Source organism: Macaca fascicularis, chromosome X, assembly GCF_037993035.2.
Source record: "Macaca fascicularis isolate 582-1 chromosome X, T2T-MFA8v1.1".
Taxonomy (NCBI): domain Eukaryota; kingdom Metazoa; phylum Chordata; class Mammalia; order Primates; family Cercopithecidae; genus Macaca; species Macaca fascicularis.
The window spans coordinates 37,410,939-37,430,042 of NC_088395.1; the positions used below are offsets into that span (position 1 = coordinate 37,410,939).

A 19,104-nucleotide genomic window follows, 5' to 3' on the forward strand; every position below is an offset into this window, starting at 1 on the left:
AGTTTTATAGACCCATTTTTGTCAAACCTACAGGGGAAAAATTTGCTCTTCCCCACAGGTGGACCCTCCCAGTGTGGGTGAATGACAAATCCACTATAATATTCCAATTTCTCTAAGACTTTAAATCTGGTCCTTTACATTAAACAAAGGCAAGACAGGCATTTCAGCTTTGCTCTGGGCCATATTTTGATTCATATTTCAGTTCTATTAGAGTCCTTTCTAATTCCATGAGCTGCAACATTAAATGCAGAATCTCTGCTTTGTGAGCCCATGGCAATAAATTTAACCTGATCAAACTTTATGGTCCTTCCACTATCATCCTACACCCTTAGTATCTATTCCCACAGCTGCTCCCCAGATTCTGTCTCTATGAGTTAGAAAACAGAAGTAGTGATTTGGATTGTATCACACCTCCTCACGGGTAACTGTCCTTTGCTGGGTTCTGAGACTTGTGTCTGGTTATAGGTCTAGAAGCAAAGATAAATGATGAAGGTGGAGCCTAAGGAGAGTCAGCATTGTCTACATGACAACTGCCTCGAGGGAGGCCATTATAGTTTCCTCAGGCAATACAGGGTTAATCTCAGATTGAGATAGGAGGTCCAATACTACTGAAGGTGGACAAGCTAATGCTACTGTCAGTGAGGATGTCATTGACACTGGGGGTGGGTATGCCACTTCTGCTGAGGTTGGGAAGACTGTTTTCACTGGGTGTGGGGAGATGTCTTCCACTGGCAAATATGACTCATCAGAATCTAGGGGCTTGAACCCAGGAGGTGGAGGTTGCAGTGAGCCAAGATTGTTCCACTGCACTCCAGACTGGCGACAGAGTGAGACTCTGTCTCAAAAAAAAAAAAAAAAAAAAAAAAAAAAATTCATTCCATCATTCCTTTATATAGGATTTGTTTTCTTTGGTCAGCAATATGAAACTCTTAAGAATCAGTATTCCTAGGATATATTTATGGCTGGATCAGTTTCACAAGACACCTTCATATTTACAAAGGGAACCTCCAAGTTCTTTTTGTCTTTCCTTAACACATCAAACATAAAAGCAACTTGAAAAAGTACTTTATGTTAGGTATGAGTTCTAAATTTCTTTTCAAAGAATAAATATGTCAGTATGTTCAACTCTTTACCTTCTACTTTTAAACTTAACTTCCTCATAAAGCAACTTTTTTCAATTACCTGCTCCACCCTGACTCATTTCAATCACCTGTTCCACCCTGACTCATTCCGATTACCTACTCCACCCTCATTCCGATTACCTACTCCACCCTGACTATTTCAATTACCTGCTCTGTCATAACCATTTTCCCCCCAAACCACTCACCCCCTCACTCTCTTTAAATTAGCCAATCGGAGTTAGTTTAGCCTGTGTGGTCTAATCCTAGCCAATGGGGGAATGACACAGTAGCAGGGGCCACGTGCGTCAGGGATAAGAGCCCCTTCCTCTCCCTTGTCCAAGTGTGTGTTAACCATTGCTCCATCTGTAAGGGTGCACCCTTCTATAGAAGTAACTTGCCTTGCTGAGAATTAAAAGCAAATTTTATATTCGAGTGCTATTTCTTTTGCGGCACCCAAACTTTATATATATAACAATTTGGGGGCTTGCCTGTGATTACAATCCCCTCTGGGGACAGTCTCTGGTTCTCTCTCGTGAGGAGGCAAGCCCTGCCCCCTTGTGGTGGCCTCAGGGGTGAGAAATCAAGACCCACCCAGTACGAGGAATAACCCGAGCTCTCAGCAACGTGGAAGAAAAAAAAAAAAAAACTGGCCAGCAACCTAGCTTAAAGGATCCTCACATACTGCCGCAATGACTCTGTGCACAGACCAAGGAAGGAGAAGCCGCGGGAGCCAGTAAAGTATTCCGTTGGTGGTCGGGACCAAGGTAAGAAAGCCACTGGGTGGGGGGGCGGGGGAGGTGAAGTACTCCCTGGCCGGGGTGGCTTAGAGGTTAAAAAGAGGCGAGACATCCCCATTGGTGGGGATTGAACCTCACACGAACCTCCAGGATTAGAAAAGGCAAGAAATTTCCAGTGGGGGAAATTGAGCCTCACCCCAAAAGGCGAGAAATTTCCAGTGGGGGAAATTGAGCCTCACCCCAAAAGGTGAGAAATTATCAGTAAGGGAAATTGAACCTTGAACCTTACCCCAAAACCATCAAGATGGAAAATGCCCCAAGCAAGAGAGGGAGCAAGGGGTGATAAAGATGATAACAAAGCTATCCCCCCAGAAAGCCCCTTAGGTCTCATGCTAAAACACTGGAAGGATAATGAAAGGACTAAACATAGGAAAAAGCAACAAATGATAAAATATTGCTGTTTTATTTGGACTCAGGGACCCTTCCTTAAACCCTCAATCTTCTGGCCAAAGTCTGGATCGAATAAGGATGTAATCTGTCAGCTTCTAATCTGATATGCTAATGATAAAAGTCTAGTGTCTCAAGAAGAACTAGGAATGCCCTTTGCTGGAGGCAAGGACCTGTCCTCCTTTTTCCCTTAAAAACAAATAGAGAAGAACCCAATCTGGCATCTCAAAATGAAAACTCAGAGGAGCCAGCTCTCATGCTAAAGACTCTAGCACATGGGATTCCCCTAGACTATCTTCCCCCACTCAGTGTCCCCAATCTTTCCCCTCAGACAGCCACTGCCGCCTCAGACCGCATTCCAAATTCCCTCTCTACTCACGTTATCCCTCCTTCTTATAACCGTGACTCTTGGGAATTACCATCCCACCAGCCCGTTCCCTCCCAACCTAAAGACCCTTCTCTAAAAGGACTCCAGTGTGAGGTAGCACAATGTAAAAAAGATATTCAGAATTTCCCATTTCCCTCCGTACCTAAGAGGTCAGCTCCGACCTCTTCCCTTTGAAAGAGAAGGGGTGGGGGGGGGGGGGGGCACTGGCTTTGTAAATGCTCCCTTAACCAGTTCAGAAGTCCAGAATTTTAAAAAGGAACTTAAACCACTACTAGATGACACTTATGGAGTGGCAGACCAAATTGGCCAATTCTTAGGACCTCAGTTATACACTTGGGTCGAGTTAATGTCCATCTTGGGCATCCTCTTTTCAGGGGAAGAAAGGAGTATGATTTGTAGCACTGCTATGGTAGTTTGGGAACAGGAGCACCCTCCCAGTGAAAACGTTCCCATTATGGACTAGAAATTCCCTGCCTGAGACCCCCGGTGGGACAATAACAACGCAGATCACCAGGAAAATATGCAGGACCTAAGGGAGATAATAATAAAAGTAATTTGGAATCAGTACCCGGAGCCAGAAATCTTTCTAAAGCATTTGATACACAACAGGAAAAGGATGAAGGACCTATGAGATTCCTAGACAGACTGAGGAAGCAAATGAGGCAATATGCAGGCCTCAATTTGGATGATCCCCTTGGGCAAGGAATGTTGAAACTCCAATTTGTCACTAAAAGTTGGCCAGACATTTCAAAAAAAATTACAAAAAATAGACAATTGGGAAGACTGTCCCCTAAGTGAGCTTCTCAGGGAAGCTCAGAAAGTATACGTGAGTATACATGAAAAGGGACAAAGAAAAACAGAAACAAAAGACAAAACTTATGTTTTCCACCTTCCAACAGATGGCTCCAAACCCAGGTACTTCTAGACAGTTTCCAGGGAGCCAGAAACTATAAAGGGTCCGAACCCTCTTTTAAAGGACCCCAGCCTCCACCTGGAGGACCAAGGTCCTCGTCTACCAGGCCCCCTAAAGAGTATAGGGGAGCAGGGTTAAATAATCCCAGAACTAAGAGGGAGGAAGGACAAGATAGGTGCTATAGATGTGGAAGAAAAGGCCACTTCAAGAGAGGATGTCCTGAACTAAGAAAGAAGAAGCCTTTCCACCCGTAACTTTCGAGGAAGAATAGAGGGGTCAGGGGCTCTGTCTCTTTTATCTTGAGTCCCACCAGGAGCCCTTGATAAATTTGGAGGTGGGACCTAAACGTGAGGTTATCACCTTTTTAGTAGATTCATAGGCTGCTCACTACTCTGTTTGTTGACGCCCACCCCCCGGCATCCCCCGCCTCCCCCCGCCTCCCCACCGTCTAAAGGTCTAATGTTGTCTCCTCCTCAGAGGAACTTTTAGTCTCGGGTTAAAAGGGAAGGGAGAGGGGAGAATAGCAGCATAAGTGGTTGGCAGAGGCAGGGAAAGACCAGCAGAGAGGGGGGAGAGAGAGAGAGAGAGAGGGGAAACAGAGAGAGAGGAAAGAGAGAGCGAGAGAGAGAGGCAGAGAGAGAGAGAGAGAGAGGGGAAACAGAGAGAGAGGAAAGAGAGGGCGAGAGAGAGAGAGAGAGGGGAAACAGAGAGAGAGGAAAGAGAGGGCGAGAGAGAGAGGCAGAGAGAGAGAGAGAGAGGCAGAGAGAGAGAGAGAGGCAGAGAGAGAGAGAGAGAGAGAGGGGAAACAGAGAGAGAGGAAAGAGAGAGCGAGAGAGAGAGGCAGAGAGAGAGAGAGAGAGGCAGAGAGAGAGAGAGAGGCAGAGAGAGAGAGAGAGAGAGGGGAAACAGAGAGAGAGGAAAGAGAGAGCGAGAGAGAGAGGCAGAGAGAGAGAGAGGGGAAACAGAGAGAGAGGAAAGAGAGAGCGAGAGAGAGAGGCAGAGAGAGAGAGAGAGAGGCAGAGAGAGAGAGAGAGGCAGAGAGAGAGAGGAAGAGATAGGCAGACAAAGAGGGAGTCAGAGAGAGAGAGAGAAATAGAAAGTCAGAGAGAAAGAAAGAAAGAGAGAGAGAAGTAGTAAAGAGAAAACAATGTACCCTATTCCTTTAAAAGCCAGGGTAAATTTAAAACCTACAATTGATAATTGAAGGTCTTCTCTGTGACACTATAACACTCCAATACCACCTGTTGTCAGTGTAAACAAGGGCATAGCCCGAAAGCACTGAGGCCACTGACACCTGTAGCCTTCCTATCAAAAATCCTTAACCCAGTAACGAACAGATGGCCCAAATGAATTCAATCTATAGCAGCAACTGCTTTGGTAGCAGAAGAAAGTAGAAAGTAGAAAAATAACTTTTAGAGGAAACCTCATTGTGAGCACACCTCACCAGTTCAGAACTATCCTAAGGGAAAGAAAAAAAACAAAGCAAAAAGGTATCCTACTAACTCAAAAATCTTAAAGTATGGGGCTATTCTGTTAGAAAAAGATGATTTAAAATTAACCACTGATAATTCCCTTAACTCAGCAGGTTTCTTAACAGGGGATCTAAATCTTAATTAATTACCATACAAAGGTCAACCAGACCTATGAGGAACTCCCTTCAGGACAGGAAGATAGATGGTTCCTCCTGAGTGATCGAGGGAAAAAGACACAATAGGTATTCAGTAATTAATAGGGAAACTCTTGTAAAAGCAGAATTAGGAAAATTGCCTAATAATTGGTCTACTCAAACGTGGGAGCTGTTTGCACTTAGCCAAGCCTTAAAGTACTTACAGAACCAGGAAGGAACCATCTATACCAATTATAACTTAAGTTGGACTAAGCAAGATCTTATTAATAGCAAAGGATAATTGAAATCCCAAACTTACAAGGTTTTCAACAAAAAGTAAAGTTTGCTAAAAGTTAACAGTGTAACAATATCCTAACTTCTAATCTTGTGGCCTTAGGCAGTCTAGTCCATAGACATGAAGGAAGTTCACTTTGCAAAAGAATGGTTACCATCTTTGGGGAAAAAAAAAAAAGGAGGAGAATTTATGTAAAAAGAATGTTATATGGTAAATTCTTGTCCTAAAATAAATCAACTGGTTGTTTAAAGAAAGGGATGTTTGCAACAGGTCAGAAAGTTGAGACATGTTGAAGAATTATCTGTGAAAGTCGGGAAAAAAAGTTATAAAAGGGAATTTATGCAAGAAATGTTGTATAATTTAAAAGTAATTAGGCCTCCTGAATGTAAAACTATTGAAGAAACAGTTTATGTGCAAGATGTATAAGGAAAGTAAAATATACCTTTGGTAAAAGGATTATAAGGAGGCATAAGAATGTGGATTTTTACCTACATTAAAAGGTTAAAAATATATCTATATATTGTTTTAAAGGTTTAAGCAAGTTTTGAAACATTAATTGTAAAGGAAATTCTGTGTGTAAACATATTGGCTAAAGTTAAAGAGGTATCATCCGGTTTTTCTGTGAACTGGACATTAAAATAAAAGCACAACAGATTTTTCTTAAAGCACTAACTTGCTCTTTAACAAAAATTATAAAAGGTTGAAAAGAGTCCATAGAAATCTTACCTTATGGTCAGATGTTAAAATTGGATAAATATGTCTACAAGGTTTTATTAAAATTGAGTTTAACATTAATAACACACTAATGTAAAGGTGAAATTTAGCTTATCTGGTATAAAGATCATACAGGAAGCGCTGTCAAATATAAAATGGTGTTTGGCTTTCTTTGGTCTAAAAACTAATAAAAATTGGTGCTAAAGGAAACTTCTCAATAAGAAAGCACCAAGGGCTATAAAGTCCACTGCTGATGTCCCCACATTTAAAACAAAAGATCAATTTCTTAGAAATTATATACTTAGTTTATCTTCCACTTTCCTTTCCCTCAAAATTAAAAGTCTTTTAGCACATGTACCACCCCTAGAATTTCCAGTAAACCAGCACCAGCCTGAGGATCATGTTCTCATCAAAGGGTGGAAAGAAGGAAAACTCAAGCCAGTCTGGGAAGGACCCTACCTTGTTCTGCTAACTACCGAGACTGCTGTTTGTACAGTGGAAAGGGGATGGACTCATCACACCCGAGTCAAGAAAGTGTTGCCCCCTCCCGAGTCGTGGGCCATGGTCCCAGGGAAAAACCCTACCAAACTAAAGCTAAGAAAAATTTAACTCTCATCTGTTCTATTACTCTTTCTTCTTTCCTTGCTCTATTGCTGACCATCTAGTTATGCTGTATTGCTGACCATCTAGTTATTAACATAACCAAGTCAATTTTGCCTCAAACTATTTGCATTTAATGCTTGCCTGGTTATACCCTGTGGGGACTTGCCAAGTCAAAGACAGCTCTCTACTTCAGAAAAGTACCTCTGTCCCTCCTGACTCTCCTCAGACTGGGCATTAGTGAATTGGCACCATTTAATCTGGGGAGATTTTGATAAAGATCCCAGTGTCAACCAGGAGTCTTGCTCCCCAGTGTAGAGCTTTTATGCCATAGTTAGTCCTACATTCTGTGGACCACTAAAGAGCAAGAATGGACTGCCCCAACTGGTTTTTATAATTTCCTGAAACCTAGTATAAAATTCATTATATAGTATAATGAATTAATATAAAATTCATTATATAGTATAATTCTTAGTATAAAATTCATTATACTAGAAGGACAGCCCTCCCTCCCTCCTGTCAGCTAAACCAGTGTAATTCTATGCAGGTTATTATCTCAAACCCTCAAAGTTCTCTCCCTTTTCTAAGCCAGTTCCCTTCTTTAAGCCGGTTTTACGGTATAGGGGCTGAGGTTTCAGGGACAAACCCTATTAGATTCTTTAAAATGCATTTATTTGATCCCCCACTGCCTGTACCTTCCTCTAAGCCTTCTTCCAAAACCTCTCACAATGGAACAATTGCTCCTCCTCCATCTAACGACAAGACAAAGATAGCTATCGTAAAAGTTAAAGACTTAAAACGAACTTTGGCAATTAGGACAGGATACCAAGATGCAAATGCCTGGTTGGAATGGATAAAATATTCTGTCCACACGTTAAACAAAAGCAATTGTTATGCTTGTGCCCACAGCAGGCCAGAGGCCCAGATTGTCCCCTTTCTACTAAGGTGGTCCTCCATTTGACTGGGCGTGGGTTGCATGGTAGCTCTTTTCCAGGTTTCTACAGCCTGGAATAATAAGTCATGCCAAGCTCTCTCTGCTATATCCCAAAGTCTGCCACCTTGTGGGTCGGCCCCCGGGGGCCATCCAGCTTCTGTCTCCCAACACTAAGTTCACTTCCTGTCTCCCATGACAGGGAGGAAACTCAGCATTCCTTGGACACCTGAAGGGATGCAATGAGCTTAAGAATTTTCAAGAGCTTATCAATCAGTCAGCCCTTGTTCATCTGTGAACGGATGTGTGGTGGTATTGTGGTGAACCTTTACTGGACACTCTGCCAAATAACTGGAGTGGCACTTGTGCTTTAGTCCAATTGGCTATCCCTTTCACCCTGGCATTTCATCAACCAGAGGAAGGAAAAATAAGACAATGTAAAGCGAGAGAAGCCCCTTATGGGTCTTTAGACTCTCACATCTATTTAGACACAATTGGAGTCCCACAGGGAATACCAGATCAATTTAAAACACAAAATCAAATAGCTGCAGGATTTAAGTCAATATTTTGGTAGGTAACAATTAATAAAAATGTAGATTGGATAAACTACATCTACTACCACCAACAGTGATTATTAACTACACTAGAGATGCTGTTAAAGGAATAGCTGAACAATTAGGGGCTACTAGCGAGATGGCTTGGGAAAATAGGATAGTCTTAGACGTGATATTAGCAGAAAGAGGAGGAGTTTGCATCATGATTAAAACTCAATGTTGTACCTTCATCCAAACAACACCGCCCCTGATGGAAGGATAACAAAGGCATTGCAAGGTCTGACTGCTCTGTCCAATGACTTAGCCAACAACTCAGGGGTAAATGACCCCTTTACAGGATGGCTAGAAAAGTAGTTCAGTAAATGGAAAGGAATAATAGCCTCAATTGTTACTTCCCTTGCAGCCATAATGGGTATACTTATTCTTGTCAGGTGCTGTGTCATACCATGCATCCATAGGTTGATGCAGAGGCTCATAAAAACAGCACATGCTAAAACCTCCCTTAACTATCCTCCACCTTATCCAGAGAAGTTTCTTCTTTTGGAAAATCAAGCAAAACAACTAAACCAAGACATGTTAAAAAAAGGTTTGAAAAGAAAGCTGTAAGGAAACACCAGGGGAGGGGTTGTTAGATATGAGTTCTAAATTTATTTTCAAATAATCAATATGTCAGTATGTTCAATTCTTTACCTTCTACTTTTAAACTTCCTCATAAAGCAACCTTTTTCTATAACCTGCTCCACCCTGACTCATTTCAATCATCTGCTCCACCCTGATTCATTCCGATTACTTGCTCTGTCATAACCATTTTTCCTGCCAAACCACTCACCCTGTCACTCTCTTTAAATTAGCCAATCAGAATTAGTTTAGCCTGTGCAGTCTAACCCTAGCCAATAGGGGAATGACACAGCAGCAGGGGCCATGTGCGTCAGCGATAAGAACCCCTTCCTTTCCCTTGTCCAAGTGTGTGCTCACCATTGCTCCATCTGTAAGCATGCACCCTTCTAGAGAAGTAACTTGCCTTGCTAAGAATTAAAAGGAAATTTTATATTCGAGTGCTATTTCTTTTGCGGCACCAAAACTTTATATATAACATTTAGTAGCTCTATGTTGGCTTGTATGTAACTCTGCAGTTGTATTTTTCCCATCAAAATAGAGGAAAACATAATTCCTGATCCTTTGCTGACTGCAGTGCTTTGCTTTTTAGAGTGGTGTCTCACATAACTGCTAATTGACATAAAACATTATCTCAGCAACAATCACACAGAATAAAATACACACATTTTTTTCTAACAACAAAATTTTCATCTTTGAAAGTGATTGTATTGACTTTATAATCACAAATCCATAATCTGAAAACAAAATTAATGGGAGTGTGGTATTTTTTAATATAAAAAGGAGTTCTCATTTGGAGAAATATATCAAGAAATATTTATGAATGAAATGATATAATGTCCTTGATTTTCTTCAAAATAATATATCAGGTAGAAGGTGAGAAAGTTTGCCATGAGGTAATAATTTTTAAAGCTGTGAGATGACAACATGAGAATTTATATGTTTTGAAATTGTCCATAATTAAGAAATAATTCATGCCCCCAAAATGTAATCAAGGCAGAATACAGAAGATCATTTTACACATAGTTTAAACACATAAGTATTGAAAAAAAATAGCTTTAGTTGTTTTACATTTATTGTTGAATTTAGTATGAAGTTTTAAATTCAATAAGTCTTTTTTGTGCTAGTAATCAAAAGAAATTGAGAATCAATTTTAGTTTATTCTTCCTCACACTAATAGCTTACATAAGAAGTCAGTTTTTCGCCACTCTGAAGGGAAGGACCTTGAGCAAGGCACAGTGCTGTGCTGGCTAGAGGTCTGACCCGGCACACTGCCAGCAGTGGTGGCTACATGGGTGCTTACATCACCACACCCCCAGTTCAAGGTGGCTCAGCACAGAGAGGGAGACTCCATATATTTAGGAGAAAGTAAGGGAAAAGACCAAGTGTCTCTGTCGGTAATCCAGAGAATTCTTCTGGATCTTATCCAAAACCACCAAGGCAGCACCTCTACTACTCTACAAAAACCACAGCGTTATTGGGCTTGGGACGCAAGTCCCAATCCTATTGCTGGGTATATACCTAAAGAAAGGAAATAAGTATGTCAAACAGATATTGTACTCCCATGTTTGCTGCAGCACTGTTCACAATAGCTAAGATTTGGAAGCAACCTACATATCCATCAACAGATAAATGAATAAAGAAAATGTGGTACATTTACACAATGTGGTACTATTCAGCCATAAAAAAAAAGAATAAGATTCTGTCATTTGCAACAACATAGATGGAACTGGAGCTCATTATGTTAAGCAAAATAAGCCGAGCACATAAAGACAAACTTTGCATGTTCTCACTTATTTGTGGCATCTAGAAATCAAAACAGTTGAACTCATGGGCATAGAGAATAGAAGGATGGTTACCTTCTATTCTGGAAGGTAATGGTAGTGGAGGCCAGGGATGGGAGGTAGGAATGGTAAATGAGTACATAAAAATAGAAAGAATGATTAAAGCCTAGTATTTGATAGCACAACAGGGTGACTATAGTCAATAATAATTTAAGTGTATATTTAAAAATAACTGAGAGTAGAATTGGCTTGTTTCTAACACAAATAATAAATGCTTGAGGAAATAGATACCCAATTTTCCATGATGTTTTTTTGCATTGCATGTCTGTACCAAAATATCCTATGTACCTCATATACACCTACTATATACCCATGAAAATTAAAAATAAAAAGTAAAATGAGCTTCTCTCACTTATACTATATTTTAAGTAGATTACAAAAGCTTGCCTGGTAACTTTTTCCACTATTTAAATAACACTATTGTTGGATGACGTGAGCTTAAGAAAATATTCATCACTCTTGATGAGAGAATACATAAATACAAAAATACATAAATATTTTATTGTACAGAAAAAGGGCAAATAGAGATTTGAAAAAAAATCTAGGAGAATGTGTACACTTGATTTATGTGAAGGAAACATGGTTATTCTATTCTTAGAAATGTTAACTGGCAATGCAAAAATGATTTAAATTTAATTTCCAAAGTTAACTTTATTCATAACACTGCTTTTGGCAATGAAGATCTCATGAGAACTTCCTCATGGTCATGAGAACAGCACTGGGGAAACTGCCCCCATGAGCCAATCACTCCCACCAGGTTCCTCCCTCAACACCTGAGGATTACAATTTGAGATGAGAAATTCAGGTGGGGACACAGAGCCAAACCATATCACCGGGCCCCTGGCCCCTCCAAATCTCATGTGCTTTTCACATTGCAAAACCAATCATGCCTTCCCAATGGTCCACCAAAGTCTTAACTCTTTCCAGCATTTATTCAAACGTCCAAGCCTGAAGTCTCATCCGAGACAAAGCAAGTCCCTTTTGCCTATAAGCCTGTAAAATCAAAAGGAAGCTAGTTACTTTCAAGATACAATGAGGGTACAGGCATTGGGTAAATTTTCCCATCTGAGTGGAAAAAAAATTGGCCAAAACAAAGAAGCCAGAGGCCCCATGCAATCCAAAACGTGCCCAGGCAGTCATCAAATCTTAAAGTTCCAAAATCTCCTTTGACACCACGTCTCACATCCAGAGCATGCTGATGCAAGGAGTGGGCTTCCATGCCCTTGGGCAGCTCCACCACTGTGGCTCTGCAGGGCACAGCTCCGCAGTCACTTTCACGGGCTGATGTTGAGTTCCTACAGCTTTTCCAGGTGCACTATACAAGCTGATGATGGATCTACCCTTCCGAGGTCTGGACGATGGTGGCCCTCTTCTCACAGCTCTGCTAGGCAGTGCCCCAGTGGGGACTCTGTGTGCGGGCTCCAAACCCACATTTCCCCTCTGTATTGCCTCACTAGAGTTCCTCATGAGGGATTCACCCCTGCAGCAGACTTCTGCCTAGACATCCAGTCATTTCCATACATCCTCTGAAGTTTAGGCAGAGGCTCCCAAAGCTCAACTCTTGTCTTCTGTGCTCCCGCAGGCCCAACACCATGTGGAAGCCGCCAAGGCTTGGGGCTTGCACCATCTGAAGCAACTGCCTGAGCTGTACCTTGGCCCCTTTTAGCTGAAGCTGGAGCTGGATCAGCTGGAATGATGGGCACCATGCCCTGAGGCTACACAGAGTAGCATGGCCCTAGGCCCAGCTCATGAAACCGGTGTTCCTTCTTAGGCCTCTGGGCCTATGATGGGCGGGGCTGTTGTGAAGATCTCTGACATGCACTGGAGACATTTTCCCCATTGTCTTGGCTATTAACATGTGGCTCCTTGTGTTTGCAAATTTGTGCAGCCAGATTGAATTTCTCCTCAGAAAATGGGTTTTTCTATTCTATCTCAGCCTGGACTTCATTATCCATATCACTATCAGCATTTTGATCAAGACCATTCAACAAGTCTCTAGGCAGTTCCAAACTTTCCAACATTTTCTTGTCTTCTTCTGAGCCCACCAAACTGTTCCAACCTCTGCCTGTTACCCAGTTCCAAAGTTGCTTCCATGTTTTCAGGATATCTTTATAGCAGTACCCCATTCTGCCAGTACATGTGATCTATATTAGTCCATTCTCACACTGCTATAAAGATACTACCTGAGAATGAGTAATTTATAAACAAAAGAGTTCTTCATGGCTGGGGAAGCCTCAGGAAACTTACGATCATGGCAGAAGGCAAAGGGGAAGCAAGGCATGTCTTACATGCAGCAGGAGAGAGAGAAAGTGCAAGTGAAACTGTCACTTTTAAAACCATCAGATCTTGTGGGAACTCTCTATCAGGAGAACAACATGGGGGAAACTGCTCCCATGATCCAATCACTCCCACCATGTCCCTCCCTCAACAGGTGGGGATTATGTTCAAGATTAGATTTCAGTGGGGACACAGAACCAAACCATATCACTCCTCTTTCACGCTCTTCATTGGATGAAATGGATGATTTGACAAGCAGTAAAGAGGTACTGCGGCCACTGCTAGACTAGAACTCTCCATGAGAGAGTCACAGTCTCCTACCACGAGTGACAGAGTCATCAATTTGAAATCCTTCTAGAATAAAACATGGAAGGAAGGTATTTCAGCTTTGAAGCACATGCACTCAATCATAAAATAACTATCAGGAGAGCATTTAGGATCAGTGATGATTCCCATCGCTCTGTGTGCTAGTTTCTGGAAGAAATGAAGCTGATTCTCTTGTTGAACATTAAATGCAGAATAAGGACCCTGAAAATTGTCATTCATATCACCCCCACCCTGCACCAACACTCAGAAATTCAGTGGGGAGACTTATGGATCGCGTTTGAGAATTGCTGGTCTACATAAGCCAAAGAGGTGTCTGTAACCAGTAAACAATTATTTGGGATTTCTGTGCAGCAAACTGTTAAGAGATGGAGGAAGGAAGAACATCTTCATGAGAAGTCACATAATTACAGTCAAGTTAGAAATAATCAGACACAGATAGCACCAGTTATTCAGAAAATTGACCAAGGAACAAGAGTTTTGGAGAAGGAGTAGGGTGCTAAATAAAATGTATTTTAATCCTACCAGGAGAGGCAATCCAAGCATCAGCTGTACTCTTATAGTTAAATACTGATTATCCCCATTGTACAAGGATGGGGGACCAACACTTTATAAAGAAATGCCACCTAAAATGCAGACACACAGTATGTAAATCAAGCATAATCCTAAAGTGTTGGTCAGCACATCAGAGGAGTGATAACAAGCCTAAACTCCTCATCCCATCCACGAAGAGAGGCTTGGCAGCCTCCTGAGGAAAAGCTTTGTTCTATCTCAAACTATAGCCTCACATTTTTAAAAACGATTTACTTCAACTCATTTCCCAGCAGAAATTGAAAAAGGAGCATTTGTTCTGTGAAGTTGCGTAGGAGAAACTTGACCTTGCCAGAGGAAAGGGCTGTCCCAGGAACACTTGGCAAGAGAGGGCGGTAGTTTGTGCTGCTACGGAATCACAGTAGCTACTTTCTGCTTCTCTCTACATATCTTTGTGCTCACTAAAGCAGAGAGACGCCATGAGATATTATATGACCCAGCAACCTCATTACACTGCATTTCATTGGAAACCTGACTGTGGTCCCACAGTTCTAGTTGAGCATCAGCCCTGACATTGAATTCTGTTTCTGTATCATCTTAGGCAAGGGTTTTATATTTAGGATCACAGATTTCTCACGGGTACAATAACCATTCTTACCTCACAAAATTATGAGGATTCCCAAGGATGTAGGAAATCATCTAGTCTGGTACGGACTCATTAAATCACCTACTTCTCTGGTGACAGAGCTGAGACTGGCTTCCTCACCACCTTCTTTTTTTTTTCTTTTTTTTTGGGAGACGGAGTTTCACTCTTGTTGCCCAGGCTGGAGTGCAATGGCCCAGTCTCGGCTCACTGTAACCCCCGCCTCCCAGGTTTAAGAGATTCTCCTGCCTCAGCCTCCTGAATAGCTGGAATTACAGGCGCATGCCACCGTACCTGGCTACTTTTTTGTATTTTTAGTAGAGACGGAGTTTCACCATGGTGGCCAGGCTGGTCTCAAACTCCTGACCTCAGGTGACCCACCCTCCTTCGCCTCCCAAAGTGCTAGGATTACAGGTGTGAGCCACCCTGCCCAGCCCCTGGTCAACTTTATTAACCAGTGCTCACTGTGGCCATGCTCCTGAACCCTCGGCCTCACAGAGAGCATTGAGGCAGCATGCTGCCTAAAGGCATTTCACATTTGTAATTGGGAGTTGACCGCACTTCCATTCTCACAGTTACCTCCAACAATTTGTTCCTTTGCTTTCCTAGCCCATTTTTGTTGCTTCTTCCTCACTATACTCCTTTCCAAAGGAGAAGAAATGTGCTAAGCGCCGGCATGGTGTGCAGTGTGGGAGACACAGACAGACGTGGGAACCTCCTAACTCTGCAGACCTCAAGGCTCAGTAGGGAAGACTGAATGGTACTATCTGTAGTACCACCTGCTTAGTCTCCCACTACCAGTCCTGGAACTAGCATTCCCCTTTTCTGGGGAACTGCTCCACACAAACACAGATTCCAGGTATGTGGTTCCAGGAGTGCTTTATATCATTACATGTCCCACCTTCCTCACCACAGCTGACTGGTTCTGGGGTCAGATAGTTGTGATCTCTGCCCCTGTGCTTTGTGTTCCTGGCTTAAGGTTAGGTACCCAAGGACGAGCCTGATTTTATTCCGGACATCGAGACAGAAGGAAAACCTTTTCCCTTGATCCTCAAGAGTCCATGAGGGATTCTTCATTTTTCTTTTCCTTTTGGAGACCGAGTCTCTCATTTCTGTTGCCTACGCTGGAATGCAGTGGTGGGATCACGGCTCACTGCAGCCTCGACTTCCTGGGCTCAGGCCATTCTCCCACCTCAGTTTCCTGAGTAGCTGGGACTACAGCTGTGTGCCACCATGCCTATTTTTCAAATTTTTTTTGTAGAGGTGGGTTTCATCATGTTGCCCAGGATGGACTTGAACTCCTGGGTTCCAGCAATCTGCCTGCCTTGGCCTCCCAAAGTGCTGAGATTACAGAGGTAAGCTGCCATGCCTGGCCAATGAGGGATTTTAAACTTCACTCTCCAGAAGGAAAAAAGCAGAGGGATATATATATATATATATATATATATATATATATATATATATATATATATATATGTGTGTGTGTGTGTGTGTGTGTGTATGTGTGTATCCTGGAATGCACTCCAGTGCCATAAGCCTACAGGACCCTGTGGGTACAGCCTGTGGTTATCCAGTACCTTCTTTGACTAACTAATTTGATTAATTAGAAGAGGCTAGCTCCTGTAACAAATGTTCCTAATCTCTTTAGCTTTTAAAGTAAATTTTTATTTTTTGTTTTTATCAAGGTCCAGTGCAAGTTGGTGGTGACAATGATGACGGGACATTCTCCACACGTTATCCAAAGTTCCAGGCTCCTTCTCCAAATTGGATATGTCATATTGTAGGGTCTGTTCCTCCTCTTCACACAAGACATGGATTGCACAGGGTGTGTACTATAAACTAGGCCTTATTTAGCCATACATCAGTTATTTTCTTATTCCAATAGCCAGAAATCAGTACATGACCCCATGAAATCACAAGAGTAGCTTGAAAAATATGGTTACTTGTGGACCAAGATGAAAACAAATAAGCTTTGATGAAGTCATTCTGCCACAGTGAGTTTCTCTAATTGGAAGATTTGAAAAGTACTAGCAAGTTCATTTTGCTACAGACCTAAGCTTGTTCTTCAGTGAGCTGAGTCCTGTGTCTACTAATTGGTTTTAAATTCAGCAGGGAAGACATGAGGATTAGTTATTGAGTACCTAAAAACCATGAACATAGAGGACTTTTCAAAGTAAATTTTAAAAACGGAGTCTTTGGTGTTTAAGCTTTGATCCTCAAAACATATCTGAAATCACATTCTCTATAATGTGGAGCCATCTCTCCTGCAGAGAGAATTGAGCTTCAGGGTGCAGCAGACATGGATGAGCATTTAAAGGGAAGCTGACATCTACCTAGAAGACAGATCCACTAAAGTCTTCCAATGCCAGAGAAATACCATGCTTTGGGCATTTGGAATAGTTCCTACTCTGCCTGGGAGCTCTATACCTTTATCTCCAAAGGGGATGACCACTCCCTAATTGACACACTCCACCCTCCTGTCCGTGGGAGAATCCTATTGGTCATCCAGACTCACCACTGTGCATTAGATCCATGCTCGTCACCAAGGCTAACCCAGTCCTTGATTCCAATCATGAACGGACAAACGTTTTCTAGATATTTAGGAAAAGTGAGGAAGATGCACAAATAGAACTAATTCTGGAGGAGGGAAAAAAGGATATAATACAGGAAACAGAAGAAAACGTTACCAGAACATACTCTCAGAGTTTAAGAAAGACAAGAGGTTTATAAAATGAGAACAAGCTGTCATAGAGGGGAACAATCAGGGGACAGGCGAAAGTCCTTGGTAACTAGAAAAGTTACTGCAGAATTGAGGTAGCGCAGAGGTCTAATAGTGCCCAGTTCCCCGGGCCACCCATGGAACTCAGCGCACTCCCCCACCCCCACCACCTGTCGGAAGGCCCGCGCGGCTCCGCACCACCCCACGCCAACCCGACGGTGCGCGCGCCTCCCCCGATAACGGTCTCCACCGCCCACTTCGGGCCCCTCCGCAGAGCCCCCGACCACACCACCGCCTGGCTTGGAGGACCCCGCCCTCCGCCAGCCGCCGCCGTCGTCCACCATGGTGGTGCTCCGAGGGCCCCGCCGCCGCCGCCACTGCCCATGCCGATACCGCTACACGCTCCGGGCCCCTGGCGACCCCACCGCTTTTCCCCTCTTGCTCCCCGCGCCCACGCTGCCCGCCCTGGACCCGCTGTCGCAGGTGCAACGGTACCACCACCCCAGCTGTGAGGCCGCCGTCAACACCCACATGACCTTGGAGCTCCACGCCTCCTACGTGTACCTGTCCATGGCCTCCTACTTTGAGGAGGACGACTCGGCCCTGGAGCACTTTGACCGCTACTTCCTGCGCCAGTCGCAGGAGAAAAGGGAGCACGCCCAGGAGCTGATGAGGCTGCACAACCTGCGCGGTGGCCGCATCTGCCTTCACGACATCAGGAAGCCAGAGCGCCAAGGCTGGGAGAGCGGGCTGGAAGCCATGGAGTGTGCCTTCCACCTGGAGAAGAAAGTCAACAAGAGTCTCCTGGAGCTGCACCAGCTGGCCAAGCAGAACGGCGATCCCCACCTGTGCAACTTCCTGGAGAACCACTTCCTGAACCAGCAGGCCAAGACCATCAAAGAGCTGGGTGGCTACTTGAGCAACCTGCGCAAGATGGGGGCCCCTCCGGCAGCAGGCCTGACAGAGTACCTCTTTGACAAGCTCACCCTGGGCCGCAGCGAGAAAGACACTTGAGCCCAGAGGGGCCCCGCAGCCACGGGGTGCCTTCCCCGGGTACGGCCACCAGGCGGGGCGTCCATGTTGCCCTTTCAGAACGTTCTCTTCAGTTTTCTCCTCTCAGTTTTCCCGCTGTTGGCAATAAACTTACCTGTTCTCAAAGCAATAAAGGTGTCCAGCTGACGCGTGTCTGCAACACTCGCACCTTTTAGGAATCAGGGCACATCTCCATGCAGGTTTAAAGTAGGTATCCAGCAGTCTCTCCACTCAGCTCTGTCCCATCTGCATGCAGCTCAGGATCTGCGGGGATGGAGGGAAAAGTATTCTATGGGTCCCTGGAAAACACATTAGTCTTCCCCTTATAAACTCTGAGGGCATGTGGGATGGGGTGGGGTGAGGTGGGGTAGGGTGGGGTGAGATGGGTGGGGTGGATGGGGTCGGGTGGGGTGTGCAGTCTTGGGCCATGGTATCTGTTGGTGCGTATGCACGGTAAGGTGTAAAGCATGGTGTGGAATTCATCCTAGTGGTTGCCTCTGGAGAAAAAGGGAAGGGAATGAGATTGGGTGGGGATAAAAATAATATAGTCTTTAACTTGACATGAAAAGTCATATTTTTAAAACATGCAAGTACTAGGAATTCTTGCTTCTGGGAAGCAAGATGGGGGCTCTGGTGGACAGTATGGCAGAGTACCTCTTTGGCAAGCTCACCCTGAGTGACACGGATAATGGGACTGAGCCTTAGGCTGCCTTCCCCACAGATAGGGGGTGATTTCCTGCATATTGCCCTTCAATTGTACCATTTCTCCCATTAAAGCTGGTTAAAAAAAAAAAAAAAAAAAAACAGCTCAAA

The 19,104-nt window shown here is 43.5% G+C and overlaps 1 protein-coding gene across 1 annotated transcript; it reads left to right on the forward strand.

The window, feature by feature from the left end:
* The first annotated feature begins 1,717 nt into the window (after positions 1-1,717).
* On the forward strand, positions 1,718-18,425 carry LOC102119723 (ferritin heavy polypeptide-like 17). The gene is made up of 2 exons (XM_065538190.2): positions 1,718-1,885; positions 16,226-18,425. Exon 2 carries the CDS (start codon positions 17,602-17,604, stop codon positions 18,271-18,273), a length of 672 nt encoding a protein of 223 aa, XP_065394262.1. The 5' UTR covers positions 1,718-1,885; positions 16,226-17,601; the 3' UTR covers positions 18,274-18,425.
* The last annotated feature ends 679 nt before the right edge of the window (positions 18,426-19,104 follow it).